This window comes from Entelurus aequoreus, linkage group LG10 (genome assembly GCF_033978785.1).
Source record: "Entelurus aequoreus isolate RoL-2023_Sb linkage group LG10, RoL_Eaeq_v1.1, whole genome shotgun sequence".
NCBI classification, from domain to species: Eukaryota; Metazoa; Chordata; class Actinopteri; order Syngnathiformes; family Syngnathidae; genus Entelurus; species Entelurus aequoreus.
Window position 1 is genome coordinate 38,390,844 of NC_084740.1, and position 22,383 is coordinate 38,413,226.

The 22,383-nt window shown below is 41.5% G+C and overlaps 1 protein-coding gene across 1 annotated transcript in view; it reads right to left on the bottom strand.

Annotated features, from left to right (window-relative positions):
- The window catches only part of ints4 (integrator complex subunit 4), a 45,584-nt gene that overhangs the window by 21,152 nt on the left and 2,049 nt on the right, over positions 1-22,383 (bottom strand). The window contains exons 3-9 of the mRNA XM_062060781.1: positions 13,336-13,453; positions 13,164-13,270; positions 12,970-13,084; positions 12,790-12,875; positions 12,643-12,693; positions 10,502-10,590; positions 6,588-6,708 (exon numbers count right to left, since the gene is read on the bottom strand). Of these exons, the coding sequence (XP_061916765.1) occupies positions 6,588-6,708; positions 10,502-10,590; positions 12,643-12,693; positions 12,790-12,875; positions 12,970-13,084; positions 13,164-13,270; positions 13,336-13,453 (687 nt within the window). The remainder of the gene's footprint in view (positions 1-6,587; positions 6,709-10,501; positions 10,591-12,642; positions 12,694-12,789; positions 12,876-12,969; positions 13,085-13,163; positions 13,271-13,335; positions 13,454-22,383) is intronic.

The window sequence follows — 22,383 nt, forward strand, 5'->3', positions numbered from 1 at the left end:
TCTAGAGCCCGAAAAATACAGTAATCAATATTATAGGAGCATTAGGGTTGTGTTCAATTACAGTAAGTGTGTTTATCCTAAACATTCTAGCAAATTAATGTTACATACTATGGCATTTTTACTTAAGTCTTTTTTATTTTGGACAATACCACAATAAATCGTACCGTGGCTTTAAAACCGTGACAGTATCGTACCGTGAGTTTTAGATATCGTTAAAAACAAGTTGTGTATCAATTTATTTTTACTTTCTACGCTAAAACATCTATAGGTCAAATTCAGATCTATCTGTTGAAATAAAGTTACATTTTTTGCCCTTTTTTGTCACAGAAAACCGTGTTTTTATTTCAAAAACACAAAATACGCAATATATTCCCACAAAAAAATGTTCAAAGTGAAATATTTAATGTGAAGTAATTGGAGCCTTAAATAGGTGAATAATTCATAACAACATTGTTTTTGATTCATCATAACTTTTTGAACAATTACAGTAAAAAAAAAAAATCAGACTAAAGGTCTCGGGCGGGTGTCAGCAACTCTTTAGTGCCGCCCTAGTGGCTCCCTGGAGCATTTTCAAAAAAGGATTGAAAATGGAAAAAGATGTGGGAAAAATATTTTTTTTGTTTTAGTATGTTTTTTGTTTGAGGACAAACACGACCCAAACCTTCCCAATTGTTAGAAAGCCCACTGTTTAATATGTTTGTGTGTATGCTTCACTGATGACAGTATTTGGTAAACATCGCTTTGTCCTACTAATTTTGGCGGTTTCTTGAACTCACTATAGTGTGGACTGTGACACAACAGTTTGTTTACATGTAAAATATTCTACTCCTTTGTCTCATTTTGTCCACCAAAAGTTTTATGCTGTGCGTGAATGCACAAAGGTGCGCTTTGTTGATGTTATTGACTTGTTGGAGTGCTAATCAGGTATATTTGGTCACTGCATGACTGCAAGCTAATCAATGCTAACATGCTATTTAGGCTAGCTGTAAGTACATATTGCATCATTATGCCTCGTTTGTAGGTATATTTGAGCTCATTTAATGTCCTTTACTTTTATCCTCTTTGTATATAATTTAGTTTTGCATGTCTCATGACACATTTCAGATAGTTGTTTGTGTGCCATGTTGTTCCAGACCACAGCAAACATTACCTAGCTTGCCAAAGATTGTAATATATCTATTAAAAGAAGACAGCCTGCCGTTTCCTTTAACTTGGAGACACACATCTATACTGTACCTTTGGCCATTAAAAGCCAGTTATTTCCGGGAGTTATCTCACCTTCTGAGTAGCCTCTGATTTACTAAGTTTTTAATGTTGTAAAAATGTGTAGAATAAATATTACATTTCAACATTTCTGTCAACTAAGATTTGCTTCAGCCTGCGAAACATAGTCATTTGATATATATATATATACTGACTTCCGGTTCCGGTTCACCGTGCGTGACTGCTCGCCGTCTGTTCGCTGTTGCGAAAAAGCTAAGTAGCGCTCTATCTGTGTGCTTTTAATTGTTCTACAGCTTTCTTTATCACTTCTCAAACATTTTTAGTGGTACTATTTAACTTGCAAATCACCCGATCTCTGTCCCACCACCCTTTCCTCAGCTAGCTAGCTGCTAAGCTGGCGCGGAGAAAGGCAGCGCCGGTCAGAAGGTAAGTAGGAAGCTACTCCTACAGACCGCGACAACTTCCCTGAGGACAGCAGGAACTTCACTCGGTGACAGAAAACACTGTGAGTAATGGCTTCCTGCGCGTCTTGCACCATACTCACGGAGAGGTTGGCTCTGCTAGAGGGCCGTGTCCGCCAGTTAGAGCAGAGTAATGTCGTAACTTTAGATGTTGCGGACACATCTGCTAGCGTTAGCTGTAGCGAGCTAACTAGCCCAGCTTGTAGCAGTCCTAAGCGGCCTACAAGCTACGGTGTACCGGTTGAGACGCATAATAGATTTAGCTCTTTAGCTAGTCCTACACCCCAGTCTACCGGGCACCACACCTTAGTTATAGGGGACTCCATCACCCGAAACATAAAGCTTAGCAAACCAGCCACAATAAAGTGTATCCCCGGGGCCAGAGCACCTGACATTGAAGCTAATCTTAGGGAGCTAACTCGCAACAGGCCTAGTAAACACGTACGACAGGCTAATCGCACCACTAATTATGCGAATATAGTTGTACACGTTGGCTCCAATGACACTAGAATGAGACAGTCAGAGATTACAAAGAGAAACATAGCCAGGACTTGTGATCTCGCCAGAAAGATGTCCAGGCATCGAGTAATTGTCTCTGGCCCCCTGCCTGCGAGAGGCAATGATGAGAGATATAGCAGATTAGTCTCGCTTAACAAGTGGTTGGCTAGCTACTGTAGGACGCAGGGACTAACGTTTATTGATAACTGGCCCTCTTTCTGGGGCAAACCAGGCTTGCTGATGAGAGACGGCCTTCACCCTAACCAGGAAGGCGCCATCATCCTGTCTAGAAACATAGACTACTATTTAAGTCTCACTTGACTGACTACACTAGAGCAAGCCCGGTCACAGGCAATTACAATGTCTGTTAGTCCGGGTGAGGAGTCAGTTAAGCTAGAACTAGCCAGCGCCAGGCTGGATAATCCATGTACGCATAGCAATTCTCTTAGAATAATACACAATTCACATAATGTTTTTTCTGTTGTGTCTGTGTCAGAGGTGGACATGCATTCTACTGAGGTGGCAAATTATGATATGTCCAGTCTATTGCAGCACCAAGCAAACAATCGGAAAATTCCCGTCATATCAATTCCTAGATATGGTCGAAACTATTTAAAGTGCACTACGCATAATAAACGCAACATTGTTAATATTGCCACTACGGATAATCTTAACAAAAACTCGTCAAAACAGCCCAATACCTATAATATGGGCTTTTTAAACATAAGATCATTGTCTCCCAAGGCGTTATTGGTTAATGAGGTCATTAGAGACAACAATCTTAACGTCATTGGTCTTAGCGAAACCTGGCTCAAACCGGACGAATTTTTTGCGCTCAATGAGGCATCTCCTCCTAACTATACGAATGCGCATGTTGCCCGCCCTCTTAAAAGGGGAGGGGGTGTCGCACTAATATACAATGAAAATTTCAACCTTACCCCTAACCTAAATAATAAATATAAATCGTTTGAGGTGCTTACTATGAGGTCTGTCACACCGCTACCTCTCGACCTGGCTGTTATCTACCGCCCCCCTGGGCCCTATTCGGACTTTATCAGTGAATTCTCAGAGTTCGTTGCTGATCTAGTGACGCACGCCGACAATATAATCATAATGGGGGACTTTAATATCCATATGAATACCCCATCGGACCCTCAGTGCGTGGCGCTCCAAACCATAATTGATAGCTGTGGTCTTACACAAATAATACATGAACCCACGCATCGCAACGGTAATACAATAGATCTAGTGCTTGTCAGGGGTGTCACCACCTCCAAAGTTATGATACTTCCATATACTAAAGTAATGTCCGATCATTACCTTATAAAATTTGAAGTTTTGACTCTTTGTCAACAAGCTAATAATAATAATAACTGCTATAGCGGCCGCAACATTAATGCTGCCACAACGATGACTCTTGCTGACCTACTGCCTTCGGTAATAGCACCATTCCCAAATTATGTCGGCTCTATTGATAAACTCACTAACAACTTTGACGATGCCTTGCGCGAAATTATTGATAGTATAGCACCGCTAAAGCAAAAAAGGGCCCCTAAAAGGCGCACCCCATGGTTTACAGAAGAAATTAGAGCTCATAAATTATCATGTAGAAAACTGGAACGCAAATGGCGCGCGACTAAACTTGAGGTTTTCCATCAAGCATGGAGTGATAGTTTAATAACTTATAAACGCATGCTTACCTTAGCTAAAGCTAAATACTACTCAAATCTCATCCGCCTCAACAAAAACGATCCTAAATTTCTGTTTAGTACAGTAGCATCGCTAACCCAACAAGGGACTCCTCCCAGTAGCTCCACCCACTCGGCAGATGATTTTATGAATTTCTTTAATAAGAAAATTGAACTCATTAGAAAGGAGATTAAAGACAACGCATCCCAGCTACAACTGGGCTCTATTAACACAAATACGACTGTATATACGACGGACACTGCCCTCCAAAATAGTCTCTCTATTTTTGATGAAATAACATTAGAGGAATTATTACAGCGTGTAAGTGGGATAAAACAAACAACATGTTTACTTGACCCACTTCCTGGGAAACTTATCAAGGAACTGTTTGTATTATTAGGTCCATCAGTGTTAAATATTATAAACTTATCACTTTCCTCCGGCACTGTTCCCCTAGCATTCAAAAAAGCGGTTATTCATCCTCTGCTCAAAAGACCTAACCTCGATCCTGACCTCATGGTAAACTACCGACCGGTCTCCCACCTTCCGTTTATTTCCAAAATTCTCGAAAAAACTGTTGCACAGCAGCTAAATGAACACTTAGTGACTAACAATCTCTGTGAACCTTTTCAATCCGGTTTCAGGGCAAATCACTCTACGGAGACAGCCCTCGCAAAAATGACTAATGATCTATTGCTAACGATGGATTCTGATGCGTCATCTATGTTGCTGCTTCTTGATCTTAGCGCCGCTTTCGATACCGTCGATCATAATATTTTATTAGAGCGTATCAAAACACGTATTGGTATGTCAGACTTGGCCTTGTCTTGGTTTAACTCTTATCTTACTGACAGGATGCAGTGCGTCTCCCATAACAATGTGACCTCGGACTATGTCAAGGTAACGTGCGGAGTTCCCCAGGGTTCGGTTCTTGGCCCTGCACTCTTTAGTATTTACATGCTGCCGCTGGGTGACATCATACGCAAGTACGGTGTTAGCTTTCACTGTTATGCTGATGACACCCAACTCTACATGCCCCTAAAGCTGACCAACACGCCGGACTGTAGTCAGCTGGAGGCGTGTCTTAATGAAATTAAACAATGGATGTCCGCTAACTTTTTGCAACTCAACGCTAAGAAAACGGAAATGCTGATTATCGGTCCTGCTAGACACCAACATCTATTTAATAATACCACCTTAACATTTGACAACCAAACAATTAAACAAGGAGACTCGGTAAAGAATCTGGGTATTATCTTCGACCCAACTCTCTCGTTTGAGTCACACATTAAGAGTGTTACTAAAACGGCCTTCTTTCATCTCCGTAATATCGCTAAAATTCGTTCCATCTTGTCCACTAGCGACGCTGAGATCATTATTCATGCGTTCGTTACGTCTCGTCTCGATTACTGTAACGTATTATTTTCGGGCCTCCCTATGTCTAGCATTAAAAGATTACAGTTGGTACAAAATGCGGCTGCAAGGCTTTTGACAAAAACAAGAAAGTTTGATCATATTACGCCTATACTGGCTCACTTGCACTGGCTTCCTGTGCACTTAAGATGCGACTTTAAGGTTTTACTACTTACGTATAAAATATTACACGGTTTAGCTCCAGCCTATCTCGCCGATTGTATTGTACCATATGTCCCGACAAGAAATCTGCGTTCAAAGAACTCCGGCTTATTAGTGATTCCCAGAGCCAAAAAAAAGTCTGCGGGCTATAGAGCGTTTTCTATTCGGGCTCCAGTACTCTGGAATGCCCTCCCGGTAACAGTTAGAGATGCTACCTCAGTAGAAGCATTTAAGTCCCATCTTAAAACTCATTTGTATAATCTAGCCTTTAAATAGACCCCCCCTTTTTTAGACCAGTTGATCTGCCGTTTCTTTTCTTCTCTCCTCTTCTCCCCTGTCCCTTGCGAGGGGGAGTTGCATAGGTCCGGTGGCCATGGATGAAGTGCTGGCTGTCCAGAGCCGGGACCCCGGGTGGACCACTAGCCTGTGCATCGGTTGGGGACATCTCTGCGCTGCTGACCCGTCTCCGCTCGGGATGGTTTCCTGTTGGCCCCGCTGTGGACTGGACTCCCGCTGATGTGTTGGATCCACTGTGGACTGGACTTTCACAATGTTATGTCAGACCCACTCGACATCCGTTGCTTTCGGTCTCCCCTAGAGGGGGGGGGGTTACCCACATATGCGGTCCTCTCCAAGGTTTCTCATAGTCATTCACCGACGTCCCACTGGGGTGAGTTTTTCCTTGCCCGTATGTGGGCTCTGTACCGAGGATGTCGTTGTGGCTTGTACAGCCCTTTGAGACACTTGTGATTTAGGGCTATATAAATAAACATTGATTGATTGATTGATTGACATTTTGATAGTAGGCTATTATAAATAATATAGACACTTACGTCATGTGTTGCCTTCATCATAAGACTTATATACGGCTTTTCATTTTTTGGGGCTCCAGACAGATTAGTTTTTTGTATTTTTGGTCCAATATGGCTCTTTCAACGTTTTGGGTTGCCGACCCTTGGTCTAGGGGACCCAAAAGTGATGAAAATAAGCCATATTGCAACATATAGTATTTTGCTTACAACGCTTCAATCCTGGACACCCCTGGTTTAAGTATTCGAATACAGTGTATTGTCAGCACCGATGATACAGACGTTAAAATGCCGGGTGTGATCTTGTGAGGGTGAAACTCCCCCTGCTCACCAGTGTCTTGGCAGCCTGCACCCGCACCATCCAGGAGCCGTCACTGACCATGTGACTGATCTTCCCGAAAGCGTCGTCTACCAGTCGTATCTCCTCGTTGGACGAGGGGATGGGCACAATGCTGATGAGGGACAGTTAGGTTGGGAACCAGCATAAATGGATGGACGGGCCATTCAAGTTTTTTATATTCTGTACAGCGGAACCCGCTCATGTCGACGCCCCTTGGACTGGCTGACTGACAGTCGACATAATCAAAACTAAGCACATTTATTCGGAGAACAGTGGTATAAAAAAAAGTGTATTTTTAAGCTTATTTTGCACTGAACAGAAAGTTACTATGGGCATGTTTTAATGCTGGGTTATGTTAGCGATAATGATGACGTTAACATTGCTAAAACACAATCTAAACATTTCTTCATAGAAGTGACCACACTTGGTCCCAAATAACAAAAGCAGTATTTCGAAGCTTATTTTGCACTGAACAGAAAGTTACTATGGACACGTTTTAATAATGCGTTATGTTAGCGATTATGATGACGTTAACATTGCTAAAACAAAAACTAAGCATTTCTTCATAGAAGTGATCACATTTGGTCTCACATTTTATGTCAACAAAATCGGTATTTTGAAGCTTATTTTGCACTGAACAGAAAGTTACTATGGGCACGTTTTTAATGCTGCCTTATGTTAGCGATTATGATGACGTTAACATTGCTAAAACAAAAACTAAGCATTTCTTCATAGAAGTGATCACATTTGGTCTCACATTTTATGTCAACAAAATCCGTATTTTGAAGCTTATTTTGCACTGAACAGAAAGTTACTATGGGCACGTTTTTAATGCTGCCTTATGTTAGCGATTATGATGACGTTAACATTGCTAAAACAAAAACTAAGCATTTCTTCATAGAAGTGATCACATTTGGTCTCACATTTTATGTCAACAAAATCGGTATTTTGAAGCTTATTTTGCACTGAACAGAAAGTTACTATGGGCACGTTTTTAATGCTGCCTTATGTTAGCGATTATGATGACGCCAACATTGCTAAAACAAAAACTAAGCATTTCTTCATAGAAGTCATCACATTTGGTCTCACATTTTATGTCAACAAAAGCAGACACATTTTAATACTAACACAGTAGACTGAGCCTTGAAGAGACAAGTTGGTGACTTAAAGGGGGACAGCACTTTATGAGAGACAAGAGCGAACGTATTTTTTTGGAGGGGGATTTTAAAGATAATGAAAAACGCTTGGAAGATGTGGCTAATGAGAGTCACCGTTGCAGCCTTCAAAGTCTCTAAGACAGGGGTCACCAACCTTTTTGAAAGCAAGAGCTACTTCTTGGGTACTGATTAATGCGAAGGGCTACCAGTTTGATACACACTTAAATAAATTGCCAGAAATAGCCAATTTGCTCACTTTACCTTATCTCTATGTTATTATTAATAATTAATGATATTTACACTTAATTGAACGGTTTAAAAGAGGACAAAACACGAAAAAAATGACAATTAAATTTTGAAACATAGTTTATCTTCAATTTCGACTCTTTAAAATTCAAAATTCAACCGAAAAAAAAAAGACAAAAACTAGCTAATTCCAATCTTTTTGAAAAAAATTTAAAAAAGAATTTATGGAACATCATTAGTAATTTTTCCTGATTAAGATTAATTTTAGAATTTTGATGACATGTTTTAAATAGGTTAAAATCCAATCTACACTTTGTTAGAATATATAACAAATTGGACCAAGCTATATTTCTAACAAAGACAAATCATTATTTCTTCTAGATTTTCCAGAACAAAAATTTTAAAAGAAATTCAAAAGACTTTGAAATAAGATTTAAATTTGATTCTACAGATTTTCTAGATTTGACAGAATATTTTTTTTGAATTTTAATCATAATAAGTTTGAGGAAATATTTCACAAATATTCTTCGTCGAAAAAACAGAAGCTAAAATGAAGAATTAAATTAAAATGTATGTATTATTCTTTACAATAAAAAAAATTAATTTACTTGAACATTGATTTAAATTGTCAGGAAAGAAGAGGAAGAAATTTAAAAGGTAAAAAGGTATATGTGTTTATAAATCCTAAAATCATTTTTAAGGTTGTATTTTTTCTCTAAAATTGTCTTTCTGAAAGTTATAAGAAGCAAAGTAAAAAAATAATGAATTTATTTAAACAAGTGAAGACCAAGTCTTTAAAATATTTTCTTGGATTTTCAAATTCTATTTGAGTTTTGTCTCTCTTAGAATTAGAAATGTCGGGCAAAGCGAGACCAGCTTGTTAGTAAATAAATACAATTTAAAAAATAGAGGCAGCTCACTGGTAAGTGCTGCTATTTGAGCTATTTTTAGAACAGGCCGGCGGGCTACTCATCTGGTCCTTACGGGCTACCTGGTGCCCGCGGGCACCGCGTTGGTGACCCCTGCTCTAAGACAACTTCAAAACACTCTATCAACGTTTTATATACACACTGCAAGTATATATATAATGTAGAAGCAGACCCCTTCATAACAATATGTAATATGTACAATATACACACTGCAAGTATATATATAATGTAGTAACATACACCTTCATAACAATATGTTAAGTGTACAATATACACACAGCAAGTATATACATAATGTAGTAACAGACACCTTCATAACAATATGTTAAATGTACAATATACACACAGCAAGTATATACATAATGTAGTAACAGACACCTTCATAATAATATGTTAAATGTACAATATACACACAGCAAGTATATATATAATGTAGTAATAGTCACCTTCATAACAATATGTAATATGTACAATATACACACAGCACGTATATATATAATGTAGTAACAGACACCTTCATAACAATATGTAATATGTACAATATTTACTGTATTTTTGGTCATTTTAATCATTGCCGAAACTAATTCCTCAGCGCATTCTTTTCCGTTTTCATTTCCGACAAATGTGTGTTCCACACCCGGAAACAAAGGCGTGTGTGTTCTAATCATGGCAGATACGGTAACAAACAACGAAGACAACTAATTTTGAACAAATGAGGATTCACAACCTTATCTTTTTGAAGCTGAATACACGGAGGATGAACTACTGCTTATAGAAACGAGCAGAAAGAAGAGGGTGAAACGTTGGAGTAGACGGGAGCTAATAGAGACGAGGTGAAAGTGACTCGAAGCTGCAAAATGTGGAATTTGAAGCCTCGCTATTTCAACATAAATGGAGGGCTTACCCAAGTAAACCTGAAAAAAACTCCCCGGCCAGCTAGACCAGACTACTGTCCATTGAGTGAGTCACACTTTATATTGACCGTGATACATGCAGCATGTCATGCGTGTTATTACAACTACAGTACATACACTGTCTGGCTAATTGTGTACAAAGAAGACATGAAATAATACTTTACAGATACTGTAATATGATTGTTCATGTTTTTCAGTCAGTACATATTGGTGTCCTATCACAGTGTTGTGCATTACAAACTCAAACACGTTTCATGTTGACGCAGTTGCTACCTTATCTCTTTCCGTGGCTAGCTTTTACAGCTAATACCATAGCACGCTAATGTGTTACTACGATTTCCTCAGTGTTCGCTCTTACAAAAACAATGTCGCTACAGCTTGGTTTTTATACAGCTTACAGAACGTAAATGAAGTATTGTTGACAATTTTTTAAAGTAATTTAGAGGTAGAATTGATTGATCCCATTAGCTGCATTGCTAGCCACTAAGAACGAGACGATTTTTACAAGTTAGACTGAAAAAAAAACCAACTTTTGTCTTCTTGTCTTTCATAACGATTGCGAACGATAGGCAAAATTTAAAAAAAAAAGTGCAGTTCCCCTTTAAGCGGGTCCCACTGTAACTTCATGCTATTGTTTTGTACACACTGATAAGACTCACCTCTCAGGATACAACAAACTCAGCACCCAAACAATCTGAACTGCTGCAGAGCGAACCTGCTCGTAGTCGTCTGCCAGCAACCTGCACGCCTACACACACCCACACACGCACACAAATCAAATTGTAAGTAATACAAACAAATATCAAAGTATCAAAAGCCGTTTGTCTATTTTATGGAGGAATGTACTTAATCATAGAACTAGCACCCAATGTTATTAACAAAGTATGGATTATGAATTAAGAATCGTTTTGAATCGAGAATCGATTCTGAATCGAATCCTTACCACCAAGAATCGAATCGTGTGGTGCCCAAAGAGTCACAGCTCTACGCACACACATTAGAATCATTCTTCTTCTTTAATAACTCTATATCAACATAAAGAGTTGTTTCCGCTTTATTTCTATCCCGTTTATTTGGGTTTATTTTAGTGCTGATTTGTTTGTTTAGAGACTTATATTTTTAGGACCACGCCCAGAAGCGACAAAAATGGGTTCCAACATTAGCACGACTGTCATGGCAATGTGAAACGTATGGAGACAGCCAAATCCCACGATAAAATAATTCCTTATTCGTGTTTGCATATTGTGGACTACATGTGCCAAGTTATATGGCAATCTGAAACATTTGAAACGTTAGCCCGTAGGCATACCTTGGTAAAATGTCTGCTCTTTAGTTTTGGACGTACATTAGGTTGGTGTTTTTCAACCACTGGGCCGCGGCACACTAGTGTGCCGTGAGATACAGTCTGGTGTGCCGTGGGAGATGATGTAATTTCACCTATTTCGGTTAAAAATATTTTTTGCAAACCAGTAATTATAGTCTGCAAATGATGTGTTGTTGTTGAGTGTCTGTGTTGTCTAGAGCTCGGCAGAGTAACCGTGTAATACTCTTCCATATCAGTAGGTGGCAGCAGGTAGCTAATTGCTTTGTAGATGCCGGACAAAAGGTGAGTGCCCCTAAGAAAAGGCATTGAAGCTTAGGGATGGCTATGCAAAACGAAACTAAAACCTAACTGGCTACAAAGTAAACAAAAACAGAATGCTGGACGACAGCAAAGACTTACTGTGGAGCAAATACGGCGTCCACAATGTACATCCAAACATGACATGACAATCAACAATGACCCCACATAGAAGGCTAAAAACAACGGACATATTCTTGATTGCTAAAACGAAGTAGATGCGAGGAAATATCGCTCAAAAGAAGACATTGAACTGCTACAGGAAAATACCAAAAAAAGAGAAAAAGCCACCAAAATAGGTGCGCAAGACAAGAACTAAAACACTACACACAGGAAAACAGCAAAAAAACTCAAAATAAGTCAGGGGGTGATGTGACAAGTCGTGACAGTACACCTACTTTGAGACAAGAGCTATATTGATGCATGGTTGGTTATGGTTTAAAGTCATATCCAACAATTGCGACAACAACTTTTTACTGTCAACTGAGTTTTGTTTTTTAATGATTTCTGCTGGTGGTGTGCCTCCGGATTTTTTCAACACAAAAAGTGTGCCTTGTCTCAAAAAAGGTTGAAAAACACTACATTAGGCTGCTAAGCTCTACTTATTTTCACCAGTATAACCACTGCTAGCGTTGGTTGTAGTTTGTTTTAGTGTTTGTTTTCTGATAGTACTGACAATAACCATAAAATTGCCTTTTGTTGTGATATTGTACGCAAGCATGACGTACTTCTTCCTGAAAATAGCCTCATTTCTGTGTAAAATGTGTTGGTTAGAGATTTGTTATTGACAAAAGCTTGTCTATTCAGCTATTATGGTCCCAGCACCTCATCCCCTAGTAAGAGGCAGTGGAAGTTTGAAGTTCCTTGGAGTAGCCTAGTCGATCGAGCTGGATTCGGCTGCGTATTTGGCAACCTCAGTCAGGGAGAGGGAGAGGGGACTACAGAATTTTGACTGTGATTGCAGTACCATTTCCGGCCAGATTCCAGGCTCCTTTAACTAAAATAGGGACGGTCGAGGCTGGAACACGTTATTCATGTTTAAGCTGTTTATAATGGAAAAATTTGCCCCACGACACAAACTATTCCATTTACAAACCCAGTTCAAGTTCAAGTTTAAGGCTCCACTATACTTGTTTTCTTGCTGATATTGGACTTATATCAATGTCGGTCCTTGGTTACCTGGTCATAAATGATCTGCTGAATTATCATTCCTCTTTCATGCAGCTGCAGCTGAAATGCAGACAAGACACACACAAGAACATTGATCCCTTGAAGGCATGATAGTGTCGCCAAGGTGTGATGAGTTGGGATGCTACAAGGTCCTACCATAGCCTTGAGGGCTGCCGTGCGCACTCTGGGGTCCTGATCTCCAAAATGGTCACTGATGATACCCTGAACGTCTCTCGCTGCTCCTGGAAAAAAACAACAGCATGTAAAGATCACTGGGACGGCCTGATAGCCACAAGCGAGGTTTCAACATAAACTTGCGCGTCTCAGGACACCCACCTGCAGATGTGCCGAGTCCCTCTGCGTCTTTGCCCGGGGGGCTGTCCATCGTGCCGAGACATCCCAGCAGCTGCAGACATTTGTTCCTCACGCCGAAATAAGTATCAGACAGGTGCTGGAGGTTGAGAAGAGGCACGGAAGGTTCAGATGCTTGGGGCGTGTAGTAAGAAAGACACAACAGACATGGCCTTCACCTTGCAAGCCACGTCTACAAGCCTGTGAGCCACCACGGGGCTCTCAGGCAGCTGCACGCCGATGATGAGCAGAGTGTCCAGCAGCTGAGCCAGGACCTGATGAGACTCTACACACAAACACATATTAAAGAGCGCAAGCTCATTCAGGAACAACAGTCAGAAGCAGCCTCACTCTCATTGGAGACGGTGCTGATGACGTCCTCCACGATGCAGTCGGGACTGAAGCCCACAGTTTTGGACAGCAAACCCAGCAGAGAAGCAATCTTCAGCCTCACCGAGTTATCCGTTTCCTGGGGGAAGACATCGTTCACATCATCCTGCGCTCATCCGCCCTCTAACACAGCGGTGTCAAACGTACAGCTCGCAGGCTTAATCCGGCCCGCAAGATGGGTTTGCTACGTATAAAAATGAACGGCAAATTTTCTATTGAAAGAAACTGCTGTTGTAAATGTGTCCACTGGATGTTGCAATAGTAATTCAAGTGCAACACACGTCAAACGTGACACTGTTTAAAGATGAAGGCTCAGCTGACTTTAAGCGGCCTCCGGATTGGCTGCCGCGACTCCAATCAGCTGCTCCTGTTGTGGCTGGCAGCAGATGGCGGCATACTGATGCAGTATCGACGCACAATAATCTTTTTTTTTGGAAATTATCCACTCAACTGATAAAATAACAAAACGGTAAGATGCAAAGACTTAAGTCGACATGACCATCATCTTCGTAGTAGTTAAGAGTTCCCTGCAGCACTCGCAGTTGGTTGACAGCAAGATGCGCACCCTGAACTCCATTGTAAGAATGTGTGTTTCTACATTTGTTGTTTGTTCTATTTTATTTAATGCTTAAATCTTCCATGTTCACATTGGTTAAGTTTGTAGTTATCTTACCTTGACGTCGGCTATGGTGTCATTTTGATAATTGTTTTGCTTATATTATAATTGTAATATTTGAATAAAGATAAATTAATGTGTTGTGGCAGTTGCGGATGTCACCAATGCCGCAGTTTGAGGAAACACTAGGTTGCTTTTCCAAACACGTTTTTAATGGTCAACTGCCAACATGAGAATGCTAAACAGGAAGTGCTTAAAGTTTAATGGCTTTTGATGGAACGAGATATTTTCCATATATCCATATTTTGTGTTACTTTCTACTTCCGTAGTCATACTACAAAACAGCTAGTGCTTTTCCAAATTGTCTGCTTAGTAAAAGGTTGACTGTGTGTTTGAGGCCTTGGAGCTTCTGGAATGCAAGCGGTAGACAAAACAAAAGGGGAGAAGAGTACAGGGAGAGGGAGAAGAAGGCAGACCGGATAGAGCCACGCATCGGGATAGTTTGGGCAAGGCTGGTCTCATTATTGCCAAAGCTTTGACAATAAACAACGAAATACCAACTACTGCTTTTGGTGGTCAATTTAACATCAGCCTATTTGCCATTAAAAGAACTTGGGAGTGGACAGCAGACTTTGACTTCCTTGGGAGGAAGAGCTGTCGTCGCAACAATTTGGGGGCTTCATCCGAGATGGCACGCTGTTGATCGATGACTTCTTGCAATCTTCTGGACAGACTCAATTGGCCAATTCAAGGTGAGCAGAACCTTTCTTTTTAGATAAAATCTGCGTTAGGAGTCTGTCCTGAAGTCTGTAAGTCAAACACTATATTGTACCCCAGACGCAGAGCTGTGATTTCGATAGATTGATTGCATTTTTGCCGAGCCTGCCATTGCATTAAAATTGTAAATAAGTGGTCAACTCACGGCATTGTGTCTCGATTACCGTGACGGGCAGTTTCATTGACGAGTGAACTAATAGTTGGGTGTGGCTCACCCTGGGTAGTTGGTCGCCGCCTAAAAGAGCAACGGGTTGATAGATCCCAGTGAGATAAGACACTGAAACGTAAGGAAGCGGGTTGATAGATCCCAGTGTGATAAGACACTAAAACGTAAGGAAGCAGGTTGATAGATCCCAGTGTGATAAGACACTAAAACGTAAGGAAGCGGGTTGATAGATCCCAGTGTGATAAGACACTAAAACGTAAGGAAGCGGGTTGATAGATCCCAGTGAGATAAGACACTGAAACGTAAGGAAGCGGGTTGATAGATCCCAGTGTGATAAGACACTAAAACGTAAGGAAGCGGGTTGATAGATCACAGTGAGATAAGACACTGAAACGTAAGGAAGCGGGTTGATAGATCCCAGTGTGATAAGACACTAAAACGTAAGGAAGCGGGTTGATAGATCCCAGTGAGATAAGACACTGAAACGTAAGGAAGCGGGTTGATAGATCCCAGTGTGATAAGACACTAAAACGTAAAGAAATAGACACAATGGCCTTGGAGTGTGACAAACAGAAATGTGATGGCGGCGGGGCAAAATGTGATGATTGGCTGCCGTTCAATTATCAATTGAATGGACGGTTGTCGACAATGGAACTAGCAGGTAGAGAAAGAAAAAAAAGAAGAAAAAAAAAGGAGAACGTTCCTTGAAAGAGTTAAGAGGGAGTTTACAATACTCGAAAAGTCGTGAACTCAAACGTCTGGTAAAATAAAATAAAAAATAAATAAAAAAAAGTAACTGGAAGTTTTATGGTAAAGTGAAACGCAGAGAGTGTGCTGCTGAGTGTGAGTGTGTGTGAGTGGGAGTGCTTACGCATGCTCGTGTGTGTGTGTGTGCTGCTGAGTGTGAGTGTGTGTGTGTGTGTGTGTGTGTGTGTGTGTGTGTGTGTGTGTGTGTGTGTGTGTGTGTGTGTGTGTGCGCTGGTGAAAATGGAACACTCAGGGAGAGAATTTAAGAGTTTGGCGTATGATAAAAGTAAACGGGGATTACGTGGAAAAAACTAAATGCAGCAAAAGAAACGATGATTAATGACAGAATGAACTGATTGGTTTTTTGTCTGCCGCGCATGCGCAAGACAATTCAAACGACCCGCCCAGACTTTGACTAGGACACCGCCCCCTACTCCAGTGACAAGAGAAGGAGGTATTAACACGCCCCCTCTAAGATTAATCTTGCCTCCGAAAATTAACCCCTTGTACACGTCTGACCATTTTCTCCGGCAGACATTTTTGACACATGACATTAACACTTTGGACATACTACAATATAAGTTTCTTGCCGATGCATACATGCAAGCCATTGTTGACCTTGCTTTCCCACCTGTACCTCCGAGAGGGAACCTTTGGCCAAACACTTTGGACAAAGTTAACCCTGATATACAAGGTGCCAAAAACAATATATGGCAGGACATTTTATTTATCCCATGCAAAATAGGGCTAATGACAGAGCAACAAGGAAACGACTACTTAAATTACAGATCGCTGAAGATAAAAGGTTAAAAGAACCAAAAGGTCAAAGATCAGCTAGGGTATATTCAGCAGTGGGTGACCTTGCTTTTGAGTTCCAACAGGTGGAGGAAAGAATCCCCAACAGACGTGCGGTTGGACTCGGGTGGTGGACAACACGATGCTTCAAAGCTGGTCTGGGGTAGACGCTGTTTCGGCTGTGACCAGCCTGGTCACTGGAGTCGTGACTGTCCGAGCATTTCCGAACAGGAAAGGTTCCGTCGTGCCAACAAACGAACACGAAGGCGTGTAAGAGGACGCCCACATCAGGAGCCGCAACAGGAAGTACCGACAGGACCCCTGCTGGACATGAGTGTCAACGGACAATTTTATCAGCCACCCATTCGATTCTGAATGCAGAGGTGCCAAAAAAACTGTGTGCTTCCTCTTTAAAGGTCAAAGGCTTCGCTGGGGTCACAAGAAGGTTATCTGTCACCAAACCACTTCCGGTTCAGATTGCTGGACCTCCTTTACAGACTGTACCCTGACATTCAAATCGCAAAGAAGGAACATTCCTGGTGTTACCTGACGGCTGAACCACCCAGCTGCGACACCACTACCAAGCATACCACAGCCTGAAACAACAGGAATGGCTCTAACGGTGAAAACCCTGACTGACTGAGATGCTTCCGTGTGTTCTGCCACCCGACTCGCCATATGTTATGATTATTTATATATGTTGGAACTCAAGGTGTGGCTGCTCATGTTGACCTATCTTTGCAACAGCTAGCATGGTATAAGATGGACACAATAGTGTCCCACATTGTTCCCTTGCTCTCTGTCTCGCCTACAAAACCAAAGAACTTAGGTCCAATGATAAGACACGGCGTGGCTGCCAAACATTACACCGACACCCAAATACCACATTTTCAATTGTTTAGGTTTAGCCCATGGTTATGTTAAACACATAACTATGGGCTGCACTTTAGACACCTGTAGGCTACGAGGAGCTAGCAGCTACACAACAGCTGAGCTAAAACGACACATTACATATTTAAGCATATCAAATAATTATAGTTGCTCATTACATACACATAGTCGTCAAGACAGAAGTCTGATAGAAAGTATTCAGTAACAAACGTGTCTGCATCATTCAACTTTCTACAACATGAGCTTGACTTAATGAATTATTGGGGCCACCAGGTGTGGTAAAAATTCAAAATACTATTGCTAAAGCATCCGCCATAAGGGTAGTATTTTTCTAGTATTGGTGACAATATAAATATAAGCATATTTTGTTACTTTCACCATATTTAATAAATTACATAAAAGATAGGGTTTAGTCGAGTTTGAGTTATTTGTGATATCGCTAAGGGGTCCCCTACCCTAACAACACCCCCCAGTGGACCATAGAGGCTAAAGAGACAATCATTGACCTCAAACATGACCTGTCCTCCGCTACTTGACTATTAGCTGACCTTTTTCTTAGATGTTTCTGAAAGTGATAGTATGACTAACACAGTCCTTTTTTTTTCAGAAACAGAAGGGGGTGAGTGAGGGTGGATACAGACTCCTTGGAACAAAATCGACAACCATCCGACTCTGACACATTCCATAGTTTTAACGTTTTTACCGCGGGTAAGAAGTTATAACTAATTTTAATTTGAAAATAACGATTTTACACATCGATAGTAGTTTAATAGATCAAATTTAGAATATGGAGGAGGTGAGGGTGAACCATGTATAGTCTTTGATTTCACTGATATGATCAATACGGTACAAGGGAAAAGGTACGTACTGACTTGTGTTGACAATCACAGTGGTTGGCCGGAAGCAACAGCAACCCCAAAAGAGGATGCAATATCAGTAATTAAATGACTTGTGGATGACCTAGTACCCCGACATGGTTTCCCCAAAAAAATTAGGTCAGACAACGGCAACCATTTAAAAAAAAATACTCACTTAGCCTTGGTCGAAAAGGCTTTCGGACTACAACACAGGTTTGGGGTACCATCCTGAGTCCCAAGGCAAGGTTGAAAGGATGGACCAGAACATACTAATTGGCTAAAATCTGTGCACAGACCAAATTTAATTGGATTGACATGTTGCAATTAGCGTTAATGATCATTCGAAGGTCCGTGAATAAAACTGTTTTACCGCCCTTTGAGTTTTTCACCCTATGAGCTGCATACAGGTCAGCCATACAGGACCAGCAGCCCCCCATGGAAGGAGGACTCAGCGTAAAACCAAAATGGTATTTTACACAAAAAATTGCAGAATTTGTGTGCCAGTTCTTCTGTACAGATTCCCTTCCGCCCGCTGAGAGGGTCAAGATCAAGGTCATCAAACGCAAGTGGACGGAGCCCAGGTGGACTGGTCCCTTCTAGGTCGTAGAACGGACGTCCCACGCCCTTCGACTGGCTGGTGGAGGGGACACCTGGTACCACCTCTCCCTCTGCACTACAGCTGAAGAACCTGACAGATCACCAGGGGATGTCATTGCTGACATCGCCACAACATCTGCCCCTCAGCCCAGGAGACGAGAGAGATTTTCTACCTACATTACTCTTTTCAACTTCTATATTGTATATCCTTATTTGAGACCAGCCTTTATAGTCAAAGTTATCCAATTTCTCTTACTTGTTTTCAGCATAACTATCTGTGTCGTTATATTAAGTGAAAAGTTTGATGTTTATCCCCGTTTCGTTACCTGAATTACTCTGATTTTGATAGACGAAAGGCAGGATGTTACACGCAGTAGTACTCCCTGACGGACTGGTGTTTAGGCTTGTTCTACTGTTCTTGTGCCTCAGTCCTTCCTTCCCGACGACAGTGACTGACAAGTGTCTTAGAACATACGGCGGACTTGAAATAGACTGGGTTAGGGGGGACAGCAAGACTTATTTTTTTGACCTGTGCAGTGTGATTAATTACGGGGGACACAATAACTATTACCGTGGTAATAACCTCTATATTTGTTACGACTCAACCCTGAACCATTGGTGTCGGATGCAGACAACATACTCTGGTAAGTTGTGCCCATCGTCCCTTTTATGTTGTTTTGGGGCTTGACCTGACTGATACAGACGCTAAAGGAATTATTAAAATTAATGTCCTTGAGAGGGCGTTAACTACCTCTACACCCTCTGTAGCACCTAAAGTACCACCCCACCTCGGTGGTGTTTCAAAGGCTCACATCCGTGCGTGCTAATGACATCACCACCGAAGGCCTGGTAACTTTGACCTTTGACCTTAGGAGCGGGTGCAGACAACCTGTGGCTCAGGTGGATGCCAAAACCTGGGTGACTGTGTTGCTTCTTCCGCTGGACGTCCTTTTCCCCACACATACCCCGCCCCTTTTAAGTTGACTGACATAAATGGCTCAGACTGTCTTATTTCCTTGTTCTCTGAACCCACGCCACTAGGGTGCGATTTGTTGGCTAGTGTGTACCCTCCTGTTGACAATTCCACCCGACTTCTTCCATTTGTGGCCCAAAAGCTGAATTACACGTGTTTTCAATTCAAAGGACCCTCTTCGTCCCCCAACAAATTGGGTGACATTAACCCTTCCTGTTCACCACACTGATAGATGGCTCGAGGATAGGCCCTTGGGCATGAGCTGACTTATTCTGGTATTGTGGGGAGCACAGATTGTACATTAGAATTCCAAAGTTATCCGTGGGGCTTTGTGCTATGGTTAGACTGGTGACCCCACTCACTCTAGTGGGTACCAAATTAACTCCCCTTGTAACTCCTGTCTCAGCTGCCACTCTTTAACTCCCCGCCGACGCCGTCATGTTCTATCTCGGAGGAGTGTAAAGGGCTCCTTCGATTTGACGAGGAACCCTGATGGTGTTTACTTTGATGCAATAGGCCAACCTAGGGGGGTCCCCTCACAACATAAATTGTGGTGTGAATCCTGTGCAGGTTTCGAAAACCTTCCTATCATTGGTGCTATTTTCCCTGTGACGGCTACTAAAAATGTTGAACGCATTAACTATGTTTTTTATAATCTGTTGAGACTGACCAACCTGACTCGTGACGCCGTTGAGGGACTTGCTGAACAACTTGCCCCGACCTCCCTCATGGCCATCCAGAACCGCATAGCCCTTGATCGCATCCTAGCCAAGGAAGAAGGTGTGTGTGCAATGTTTGGTGACCAATGCTGTACCTTCATTCCTAACAACACTGCCCCTGATGGCTCAGTTCAGAGGGCCTTAGAAGGCCTCCATGCCCTGTCCAGGGAACTTACTGAAGTTTCAGGGGCCTCTGACCCCTTCAAAGATTGGCTCCAGAGCACATTTGGCAGGAGGACTCAGCTAATTAAGTCTGTCCTGGTCTCAATTGGAGTTTTTTTTTTTGGCCATCATAGCCTCATGTGGCTGCTTTATCGCCCCTTGTGCTAAATCTTTATGCACCCGCATCATTGTTAGAGCTTTAGAAGGTCAACCCCACCCTGTTTCTGGACTCGTTATGACTCTAAAGGGGGTCGAGCAAAATGGAGACTTTCGAGAAATGTTGGTTTCCTTCACTGACCATGACGACAGTGACGTGGACTCCCTCCATCTATCTCCAATGTAAATATGCTGTTGTTTTTATTGCTAGCTTGCTCAAAGAAGAAAAAAAACAGCACCTACTTTAATGTCGACGCAACACTTTGTAAATACACTGAGACAAAGTCTAGTTCATTGTGTTCTTCATGGTGTTTTTGAAACTGCACCAATTCTTTTCCTCAGACTTTTCAACTAACTTGAAGAGTTTTGCCAAGAGAATTATTAGTAAAATGTACATTTTCATAATGTGCTTGTTCTATTTTTGACCAAAGTAAAACAGAGAAAAAATTCTGAGGTTGTCTTTATTTTTAAGTTATCATACCATGACTTTACCAGTCCGCCCCACATGGGAGTAGATTTTCCTCCATGTGGCCCCTGAGCTAAAAATGAGACAACCTTGCTCTAATGCCTGGTTTATACTCTCGCATCACGTAGCTTGCGTCCCCTCCGACGGCGTCTTGATTGATTTATAGTTCTCCCGTGGGGTCGGTGGGGGGCGGGGGTGGCGCCAGACTTGTAATTGTCTTCCAAAACACTAAGGGGCAGTCTTTCCAGAAGGGGCAACTGCAGCTGCTGTTAACTAGATACTGTGTTTCCTTCTTGTGAAGAGTGACGACAGCCACAACATGGACTATCTTTGTCTACACTGGAACTAATCATTCACAATCTTCAGTTGACTTTTAATGGACGTTTTTACTTACAAACCAGAGGAAAATACCTTTGTGAAGATGGACTCTGCAACTTCTGAACGAGTCGCGGTAGAGGACCTTTATTATTATTTGCAACGCTTTTTGGTCGTTTGCGACACGGGACAAAAGACAGCTCAGGGTTTTCCCCAGATTGCCACTATATACGTGGCGGTGGGGGCGTGGTCAATATGACATCATCACATGTATGATATGATCATTTTGATTTGCAATGATGCATACATTTTCTTTAAAAGGCTAAACAAATATTTTACGTATATATAAAAACAATATTAGTGTCATTAGTTATTAATATTACCATTAATAATCTTAATAAAACATGTATTTTACTTGTTGGACTAGGCTCTCTTTGTCCAATGCAATTTCAGTTGTTGCTGCTTATTGCAAAAAGTAACACAGGACTTCCCGAGGGACACGGTCGAAGATCTTCTCCAAGTCCACAAAGATTAAATCACATTTTTTCTTTTTCCCGTTCTTATTTTTACAGAAATTTTTTTGGGGTGTTTTTTGTTATTGTTTACAAGCCTGGGAGGTAAGTCTTTGTGTTAGTTCATTGCTATAAAACAGTTTCACTTCTGTATTGATATAATGTCAAAATACCGGATCGGGACTTGAATTTGGATCGAATCTGAGGCCAAAAAAAAAATTGCATCGAATGCCATAAAAAGTTGAAGGGTACATCCCTGT